The 10,653-nt window shown below is 40.5% G+C and overlaps 1 protein-coding gene across 2 annotated transcripts in view; it reads left to right on the top strand.

Moving 5' to 3' along the window:
* The first annotated feature begins 1,111 nt into the window (after positions 1-1,111).
* NRAP (nebulin related anchoring protein) overlaps positions 1,112-10,653 on the top strand; it is a 59,242-nt gene continuing 49,700 nt past the window's right edge. Inside the window, exons 1-4 of one of the 2 annotated variants that reach the window (XM_049810421.1) lie at positions 1,112-2,838; positions 6,432-6,526; positions 7,220-7,307; positions 10,412-10,516. In XM_049810421.1, coding sequence (XP_049666378.1) covers positions 6,471-6,526; positions 7,220-7,307; positions 10,412-10,516 — 249 coding nt within the window. In that variant the 5' untranslated portion in view covers positions 1,112-2,838; positions 6,432-6,470. Of the gene's footprint in view, positions 2,839-3,429; positions 6,169-6,431; positions 6,527-7,219; positions 7,308-10,411; positions 10,517-10,653 lie in introns of those variants that run through there. The other variant, XM_049810420.1, reaches the window with a different exon arrangement.

The raw sequence follows: 10,653 nt of genomic DNA, 5'->3' as shown, positions 1-10,653 counted from the left end.
CAGAAGCGAAAGCGAAAGCGGGCGGGGTGTGTGCCCCGCCGGCCGGCAGCGGGGCGGGACGGGAGGGGACGGGACGGGCTCCGCCGCCCCGGTCCTGTCCCGGCGGGGCCGCGCCTTCCGCCCCGCTGCGGCGGGACTGCGGGCCGGTCCCCCGGGGCGAGGGAGGGGGGCCTCGGCCTTCGCCCGGTGGGGCGGGTGCGGGGTTGGGGGAGGCGAGGGCTCCTCCCGCCCCGCTCCCCAGCCGGGCCCCCCGGCTGAGGGGCTCGGGTGCTGCCCCCCGGCCCTCCCCGCTTCCCTGGTGATGACGGCTTCCTCAGAGCAAAAAGGAAATTACCGCTTCTGAACGGCTGTGCTCCGTCACACCCCGCGAAAGAAGAGCCTTAAGTTTCATGGTGACACGAGACTGTCTAGATCTAAGGCAATATTTTCCCTTATATAAACTTCAGTGGCGCTTCCTTATCTGTCCAATTATTCAGTGTGTTGCATCTCTGCTAATTACGATGTCCTACTGTGTCGCCGTTGCATCAGGCCCAGCAGTCCAGTACACGGACTGAAGACTGGCACGGTCTTGCTAATTACTCCTGGATGCGGGCTCCAATCCTGCAAAATCATACACCTACCCAGCAGTGCGTGGTGTTTAACATTCACTACCTGAAGAGATTTACATCAAAGCGACATTTTTCAGTGTAACTGCCTCGTAATTGGCACAAAACACAGGCATGGTAACAAACAGCCTTTTGCTTCACGACAGGTCACTGCTTCAGTGTGATGGAGGAGCATCTGAACGGCGCAGCGGCTCTTGCCGTGTGTCTGCATGCTGCTGCTGGGGCCGGTCTCTGCTTCGTGGGATTATGCCTGTAGCTCCTGGTTGGATACGTAGCCAAAGTTTTCTCCTGAAAATCAAACTAGCAGAATCCCATGGTTCCTCTCATGCCATCTGTTAGCTGCTTCTTTTCAAGAAGACAGCACCACTTCCAAATCCATAATGGATCATTATGGACAACAGAGATGCTGGAAATGTATAGATCTTCAAGTAAATGTGTGTAGAGGAGATGAGGGAGACTGTGCCATCACCAGCAATGACTGGCAGTGGCACCTGAACTTCAGCAAATCCAAATGTCGTTTCCTGATGATGTGTATGGGGGTTATCTAGGAAATCCAGAAGCTATTTGCCAGCTGTGACCTTCTATATCTTGATGAAAATGTTTATCCATTGCCATCTGGCCCTCACAGCAGAATTAGCAGACATAGAAATGGCTTTTTTTCTAAAAGTTATTGTATTGCTATTGAAAAAGTGATACTGTATCTGATAATGCTTGCCAATTTTAAAGAGTTTGCTAACAGAATTGTGTATGGGGAATTTCTGACTCAAACTGTTGATGAACCCCCTATTTCTATTTTCTTTTCAGGTTGGTTGCTGGCATTTACAAAGGGAAAGGTTGATTCCTCCATATGCTGCAATACTTTTCTTAACTACATGTTAGATTCACCAATTTTAATGCAGTGTGAGGTGCTAGATTTTTCAGAAAATCTTGCTTGTTTTCAGTAATGAGTAAGGGAGAAATTAAAAAGATAGTAGAAGGAAGTATCTTGCTTCAGGGCACGGAGTGATTGCTATCTGGGGAAGGGTCAGGAAGGAAAAAATTTCTCATGTATAACATTGCACAGCTGGCCGTATGCATTACTGGGCAGGGGGAAGAGCCAGCAATGCCATACCTATAGCATCAGCATTCCTTTTCTTATCCCCAGAGACTCACTCCACTCCCTAAAAACATTAATAATGAAGCCTTTGGCTGGATATTTGCATTGTAGAAAATAAGTTTTTAACTACCACGTAAGCAGCTGCAGGATGACAATGGAGCGTGCCTTTGGGAAATTGAAAGGTAGATGGCAGGTACAAACTAGAAGGCTTGAGGCAACTAAATAGTACCTGTCTGGAATAATAACTGTGTGCTGTGTTCTGCACAACATCTGTGAAAGAAAGGATGGGGCTTTGCTGAGACCTGGGAGGCAGGTGTGGGGATACTTTGAGGATGGAGGATTTGAGCGACTCGCAAGGTGTTCCCTTCTAAATGACAGTTGTTAGAATTTTATATATTTTGCAAGAAAGGATGGACGGTTTTGATATGCTGTGGGGAATATGGGGACTGTGCCGTGTGATATGGCACACCACACTTTCATGAAATTCAGTAAAATAATGCGTCTCAGTTTGGTGTATATGTTTGCGTGGGATTTCTCTAATCAGGCAGAGGTGATCTGTTGCACATGCCATGTTTTACAAGTTTTAAAATTGGGTCTTTTTTAGGTTCTAATACATGATAAATGGACATCGACACTGAAGGTCTCGTTGTATGCACGTGGGCTCTGCTGTGCATGCTTTGCATACATTATTTCAAGCTTTCAGCTTAAATTGTAGCACATCCTCACCATTTCTTTCTCTGCTCTGTAACAGTGATGCGTTCTTGGCCTGTTGGTTCTTTTTTCCATTCCTCTCTACTCCCTCTCTTGCTTTCTTTTGCTCTGTTAGAAGCACTTGCGAAATCTCCACACCCTCAAGTTTTCCTGACACTAGCAACAAAGGGAAAGTGTAAGCACAAATCCTTTTAGTCATGAAATGTAAACAGTTGTTGGTTGGTTTCCAAAACAGCAAAAATGTAAAAAGCTACTGTACAAGTTTGGAAGGCAGTTCCTTAGAGGTTTTCCTTCAAGTCTTGGGAGATCCTGGTGTTGATAAGTCTTTTCCAGCTTTCTTTCAATATTTTTGCAGGCTGGATTTGCTACTATGCTAAATTTGATCAGCATCGCGAGGCTATATGAGGCAAAAGGCCCTGAGACCAGGTAACTAATTAACCACGTAGTTCAGAGAAGGTTATGATGAGTCTGGTCTAGTGTTTGAACGTTTACAGGCAGCTTTTAACAGTGGATAACACCCCCAGTTTGTGTAGTGAAACAGAAGCTTTTTTTTTTTTTTTTTGCAAACAGAGGGAAGATAGGGTTGCTGTAATTTGTGGTATCTGGCTTCCCACTAGTCATGTGGCTGGAAGGGCACAGCCACTATTCAGGAGTGACAGAGAAGGTGGCCCTGACTTGAATGTCTGTTGAGAGGTTACTTTGTGTAACTAATGTGTGCTTTTAAAATTCGCATTCAGGATGCAGACATGCCCCGTTTTCTATGCAGCTAATTCAATGAATTTAAGGAGGTTGGAAAGGTAACAATGTTTCTTCCTACTAATTTGCACTTTCAAGGTACTGTCTCCTTGTACTTTACACGTAACTGCAGTACTTTTAAACCACATTGATTAAGGTTCTACTGTTAAGTAAAGCCTTTTAAGATTTTCATTGATATCAAAAGCCTTTATGGGGCCTTACTAAAGGAGGAAAAAAGCCACAATGAGCTTTTAACTGAAGAGAAAATGTCTTGCTAAGATTTGTCAAGATAACAAACTTGCACTGGTTTTGTGATTTAATTCCTTACATGATCAAAATGCAGTGCGTACTTTGTAATGAGACCATACAATGCTTGTTTTTCAATAAACTCTCTTTTCTGTTAGCAAATCAGTTTTAATCCTGGGTGGTGAAGAACAGACCCTGCAACAGGACAGTTTTGAGGTGCTCAGAAATGGGAAAATCTTCAATAGACTCCAGCAGAACTGTCACACAATGGATGTGAGGGAAGTAGTGTGTCTGAGAAAGGCAGTAGCTGTATAGGGCACTGTGCCTTACCATGCTTCTCTTGAACATGCTGTAACTTGGGAGAAGCAGGAGAACTTGGAAAATGTGTTTGCTGACTTCCAGCCAAGCTGGTAATATGTGTCACTGAAAAGAAACAAACAGGCTTTGTATATCTTGAAATGAACTAAGTTTTATCTGTGAAATAAAGGACTTCTAGCTGTCTGACAGGCCTTTTGGAAGGAACACATGGTCTCATTCTTCTCAAGGACCTCTAGTATGCTCTCTGGGTGCACAGTGCATATGGGCTGTATATACTGATGCTCCAGGCTGTAGTCCTGCCCAGATCATCAGTGTTCAGGTGACTCCTGGATGAATGATTTGTTCTGTAGTTGCCAAGTCTTTATGTTTTAGTGTGGTTCAGGGATGTCGTGCTTTCAGCACCTCTCAGAACTCATTTCAGGAGGGCCTTAAACAATGTATTGTCTGTGCTGGGACAGGAGCAGGTCATGCATCTTTGTTCTTGTCAAAGTGTGAGACAAGGGCTCTAGCATGGATTGAGACAGCATGAAGACAACCAGGACTATTGAGAAAATATACAATATGGTGACTCTTGGAGTAGATGAGAGGCAGCAGCTAGTAGTGTGCCCAGTGCTAAATAAGGAGGGGACAGCCTGGCCGCTGTGACCCTAACATAGGTCACTTGCATAAACAGAATGGCAATCTGGGACAAGATGAAAACCTGTGTGAGAAGGGAACTGGAAGACTTCCAAACTATTTTGTTTCACAGGTGTGAGCAGGATGGATATTATTGTGATGTAACTTGGTCAACATAAAATAACTCCTGATGCCAAAAAGGTACATGAGGTAACTCAGCAGTTATTTTAATACAAGGAATTATGTTCTGTGAACTTTTTTTTTTTTTAAATGAAAATACATCTGTTTATATACTGATATTAATTACTTTGAAGGGCCTCAAGTGTTTTCAGGACTTTGTGCCATACCCATTGCTCTTCAGATTAGAGACTCTATTTTCAGCACACCAGTTGCTGACAGTACGTTGTGCCAGTACATTGTCAGCATTCAGTAAATGTAGTAATAATAAGTTAAGCAGAACTGTGTGTCTCTATGGAGAGGTGAATAGAAGGCTCTCTAAACATACCAGAAGGTTTAGACAGAAATTATTTTGTTTTAATTGTTTGTAATTTATAGAAAAGGAAAGTGCTTAGCAATATCCCAGGACTGCCGCAGGCATGGGAAGTGGTGCGGATCCATGGATGACTAAGTAGACTTTTACCTGGATTGAGATAACTCTTAGCTCTGTCCCAGGGTAATGGAGCCCTGCAGCTGGAGGTATTATAATTAAGTGAGATGTAAGTCTCAAATTCTGACCGTTTGTAGCGGTAGAGTTTAATAGCTTCTTTTGTTCAGAGCAGACTTCACAACCTTAATAATGTGCTTGAATCCTAATATCAGGCATAATAATTCCTTATCGTTATTTGGCAAAGGAATTTTTATATTCTGATCTATGCCAGCCTACTCTTTGTGAACACTGTTAAATAGCTGCTTTGTTCATTCTATTCAAAAGTAAATGGTTCCTTTCTGAAGTTTTTCCTGTAGGAGATAGATGTTTGGGTTTGTACCCATCATGTTTAGAACTCTCGGAGATAAGAGGCTCTGCCCATTTCACTGTGTGTCCTCCTACACCTGGAGATGTAGTGATAGATTGATAAAACAGAAAGACATGAGAAATGAGTGTGGTCTGTTCTGCTGCCCATAACATACAAGGTGAAACTGAGCTGGCACCAAGGGAAAAAAGTAGTGACTTGGCTGGAACGATGGTGGTGTACCTCTTCTAGATCCAACAAAGGGTCAGGAAGCTCCAAACCCATCTCTGACCTGTGTCTCTGGTGGTACCTCCTTCTAATATGAGGCTGTTCCTAAACACAGAGTAGTCCTTCATGAGGTCACTTGCTGTATATCAGGGTGACGAGAGACTATGATAAATTGCTGCTGCTGCTTGTATATACTTTTCATCCTGGGCTTATGACAACTGGCTTTACAGCAAAACTGAAATACTAAATGATCAGACTCTAATGTTCACATGGACGTGATTTGTTTCTGTGAGTTCATTCTTCTATTTAGAGAAAGATATTGCTACCCTCCCTTACGCACTGACACAGTTGCCAAAATAACCGCTCTTACTAACTGGCAGCTTTAAAAGCCAGCCTGCAGCTGACTTTGAAACAGAAGGTCAGCAAACGGAGCAACAGACTTCAATTCAGAGCTTTAATGGGAGCCATTGACCACAGCAAAAGGCCTTGACTGGAGTGTCTAGAGTGTGCTTTGCACAGGCCAAAAAGTCACTTTCATACTCTTTGAACCTTTTGTATAAACCTATATATTTTTCACTCTGTGGATTTCAAGATGAATGTGCAGCCGTGTGCTAGATGTGGCTATGGGGTTTACCCTGCTGAGAAGATTAACTGTATAGATCAGGTCAGTTCTCTTTCTTTATTATTTTGGACTATAATAAATGTACAGATTGGCACTTTTAACACAGTGCAAATCTCTCGGTTCCAAAAATTCTTTACTCATAACTGGGTTCAGAACTGAAATGAGTTAATAATAGGCATATATTTGAAGAATTCTTCAAATTCATGAAATGAATGTTAAGGATCAATACTGAGATTTAAAAATCAACAGAGTAATAATGAAATACAAATCATGTCTGTTTGGTTTCTGTTTTGTGGTATTTCCAGACATGGCATAAAGCCTGTTTTCACTGCGAAGTATGCAAGATGATGTTAACAGTAAACAACTTTGTTAGTCATGAGAAAAAGCCTTACTGTCAAGCGTAAGTGTGTTTCCTTTTCTTTTTTTTTAAAGCAAAGGTTTAAAATGCCAAGTCATTTTAATGTAATAGAAGATCACCATTTGGACTCAGCCTGGTCCCATGTGTGATGTGAAATTATGTATTGTTAGTGCCTTCATGCATATCTTTGGGATATACAAATGATGGGAAACTCTTGTTACTGTGTATAAAGCTTCCTCATTTGTCCAGTGTGTTAAAAGATACCAAATTAAGTTCCATTTCAGTATTGTGGGAAGAAAATAAACCAAACCATAAAATTCAGTGCTTTCCAAATCTGCGGTTAAGAGTTAACAAGGTTGAGCTAATCATCAGGAAAATGTATAAAATGCAGATTTTGGAGTTGGTTTGTTCTAGGAAGTTTTTATTTTATAATGATCAATTCCTGTCAAATTTGTCAGCAGAAAAAGGAGAGATGACAGTTGTTTTTTATTCTATTATTCTCTTTTGTTATTAGAAACACAGCATTGATATGACGATCATTAAAATTAATTTTGCTCTAGGCACCTACTCCATACAATAATAACTTGAATATAATCTGAAATCTGTGTGTGAGTCACGGAAAAGTTATGTATGGAGGGGTGGAAGCTGGTATTGTGTTTTTGAGTGCTCACAGAGAACCTTTCTGGTGGGCTGTCTTGTACATTCCTAATATACTTTCACACTTTCCTTTTTTAGGCATAATCCAAAAACCAATGCGTTCACAAGTGTATTTGAGACACCAATAAATATGAATGCAAAAAAACTGTCGGAAGTGGTAAGTGAGGTAAGAAGCTGGAGGGCCAAATGTATTTAGATTTGTTTTATATTTTGATATTGTATTTGTGTCTTGTTTTGGAAATAAATATGTATTCTTTACTTACCCTCCTGTGTTCTTTTAGAGCAGTAGGATCTCAGCCTGGGTTTGAATCATAGTTTTTAAAATGCATTCACTCATGAGTAAGAAAGGTTAGATCTGAATTTGCTTCTATTTTCAGAAAGAAAAATGGATAGCAGTTTCTCACCTGCCATATCTGATAATCTACATGGAAGCATTGTTCGCATAAACTGCCCAGAGCTATGTAAACTTAGTAACTAAATCAGGGGGGTTTACACAGCCGTTGGGGACAAGAATGACCTACTTGCTCTATGATCTCTTCTGAAACAGATACTAAAGGGCATGAAACAAAAAATAAATTCTGTCTCAGTGGGACGTAGGCAAAAGTTCTCATAAATACTTTGTCAAGGGTTTCTGGCAAACCTGAAATGACAAAACACGAAGTCCAGGGAGTTTTGCATGGTTATACCGAAAACGTTTTGCTAACGCGTTCAGCATGGACTAGCTTTCCATGCCCTTTTAACTGCATCAATCCTCTAAAAGGCTGCTGTGCCCCGGCAAACCTCTAGGGGTGCTCAAAGTCTTCTTTCTTTTCAAATGTCATTCTTTTCTGTCTTGCATTGTTTTCCTCCAGATACATTTGTTTCAAACTTGCATTTCTAAGAATCTTATGAAATGAGAAATACAGAAACAGCCAATAATTGATATCTATCTCACGTCTATGTGTAATGCTATTTTCTTGAATGTCATGTCTTCTAATACTCTAAAACAGTACTATTCATTGCATGACTGTATTTAGTAGGCAAACCAATGTGTTTTGATGTGATTAGCCATCATTAAAATAAAATAAAAAAGTTGTATTTCTTAGATTATAGCATGCTAAATTCATTCTGATGTTCTGTATTAGCTGTACAAAGTTGACATACATTAATAGCCTTTATCAGACACTGTATCTTTTATTATTCTTGTACAGTATTCTTATATATCAGGTTTTGCAACATCATGGGCAGTAACTATTTCAGCAGTGACTATCACACTTACTTTAAACTGTGTGTGACAGATCTGGTCAGGAATGAGTCTGGGATTACAGCAGGTTCTATTTCTGGTTTTAGGCAGTGATATGAGACTCTGATACTTCCAGTGCATGTGAATATACACACCAGACAAATTATAGCTCAAAGATCACTTTCCCTTGTTTTTTACACCTAAAGCACCTTCTGTCCTTTTCAATCACATAATGAGGTTCTGCTCCAGAGAGAAAATTGCTAAGGGTAGTAAAGAAGCTGATTCTGCAGTACTTACTTAAAGGGAGTACTTCTGTAGAAATTTTGAGTGCAGGAAAATTTTGCATTGATAAATGTAGAAAATAATGCTAACTTGGGAAAAGGTTTCACTTGTTACTGTAGCAATTTAAATTGAATTGTTGGGTTTTTTAAAATAAGACTATTTCTTATGCAGAAAAAGTAACATCTTTCTTCAGTCCTAACATGATGTTCTCACATAAATCTTATGTTGAGACACCAACTTGAATGCAGAGATAAAAATTCAGCTCACTCCCTCTACACAGAATTTCTATGTGAGCAGACGAATCATTCAAATCTCTGTACCTCTGTACTTAATTTATAAAATGGGAATAATGGTATACCTGCTCAGTGATTTTTCTGTCCAGTCAGTTTAGATTTTGCACTCTTCGGGACAGGGACTGTTATTTTTTGCATTTGTAGAGTGAGTTGTATAGCAGAGCTGTGATTTCATTTGGACTTCTGTATGCTGTCATGATAAACATAACAGCAGGAAAATGATGACCCAAGTCTAAATATAATAGTAATTTATATTTACAGAGTTATGACACTTCGTGGACACTGTGCAGGGAAAATAGGAGAGTAGAATATTGCCCACCAGGTAATAGTTCTTTCATCTAATGCTGCATTGATATGTTCTGCTTAAAATTTCTTAGAGATTTCAATCCTCATAGATTATTTCCCCCAAAAGTATTATCTAAAGACTGAAATATTCTTTCAGAACTTCATGCCAGATTTCGGGTGTAATATGCTGCTCCTTTACAGATGTGCAGTTCCAATAATAGTAAAAATCTTAGGGAGAAGTTGGGTGTGGATTATAGAGTAGTGTTTTGACCTTAGGGCTAAATGCAGTCTTCTCTTCCATGAAAACTCCTTTGCTAAGAATGAGTGGCATGGAGGAAGTACTTGTGTAGCCTTTGCATGGCATAGAGCTACAGGTGATGTGGCCTTTTTGTACACAAACAGAGTGTAAGTGGTGTTGATCTGAAGAGGGTGAAGAAGGAAAAAATGGACAGTTTTGCAAGCTCTCAGAAGGTGATTGATATTGTTTTGTGAGTTGTGGAGATTTGGTACATCATGTGTGCTTGTGATAGTCCCTTGAATTCTGCATTCATATTATATATAAATGTGTCTTCAGGGTGAAATTATTAGTTGGCACTGAAAACTAGGCTGGTCTGTAGCAGTTGGAGATCTAACAGATAGACACAGGTAAACATTATGAAAAGAGTAAATCATCTTAAACTGAGTTGTGTTGATGCTGTCACCCAGAAAATTAGTTCTGTGTAGTCACATTGTTCCTCTGCTTCTCTTATGTTGGTATTGGTGATTTTTGCAGTGAGGCCGATGAAGGAACTGATACAGCTGAAAGCTAACACACCAAAAGTCTACATACTAATTCCCTTATCTAATTTGCCCAATGGCTGCCTGGCTGATGGTGTTAGTGTGTGACAGACAAGACGGGTCACCTTGTAGGACCAGAGGTGTATTTGGAAGTAGCCTTTCTTTAGACTGGTTTAAGGTGCAGCCCGAACTAGCTGAAGTGGATTTGTTATGGTGGGAATTGCACTGTATTTGTTGTTTTGTCTTGCATTCACCTCCTTTTGTTGCTGAAGTCTTGCAGACTCCGTATCACTATGGACTGAGAGACTGTTCACCTTGTTTTTCTCCCTTTTTGTTCTTCTCCTATGAGGGGGGTGTGCTAGTCTGTACTAATAAACTACTAATCCAAAGTCTTTCTTTTTTTTTTTTAAGATAAAATATCGAGAAGAGGGTGAACAATTCAAATCAGTCTTTCAATGGGATGTAAGGTCCAGAGAAATTGAAGCTGCCTATAAAGCCCAACAACTGGCCACCCAGGTAAGAAATATCCGAGTCTCCAAGCCACTAGCCTTCAGGAGACCAAGAATTGGCCTTGGCAGTCCTGATTGTTAGGATTTTACTCACAGCATTTAAATTCTAAAAAAGCCATTGCTTCTCATTTGGCTAAACTTTTC

This window comes from Accipiter gentilis, chromosome 9 (genome assembly GCF_929443795.1).
Source record: "Accipiter gentilis chromosome 9, bAccGen1.1, whole genome shotgun sequence".
Lineage (NCBI taxonomy): Eukaryota > Metazoa > Chordata > Aves > Accipitriformes > Accipitridae > Astur > Astur gentilis.
This window is presented reverse-complemented; position numbering and strand designations above follow the sequence as displayed.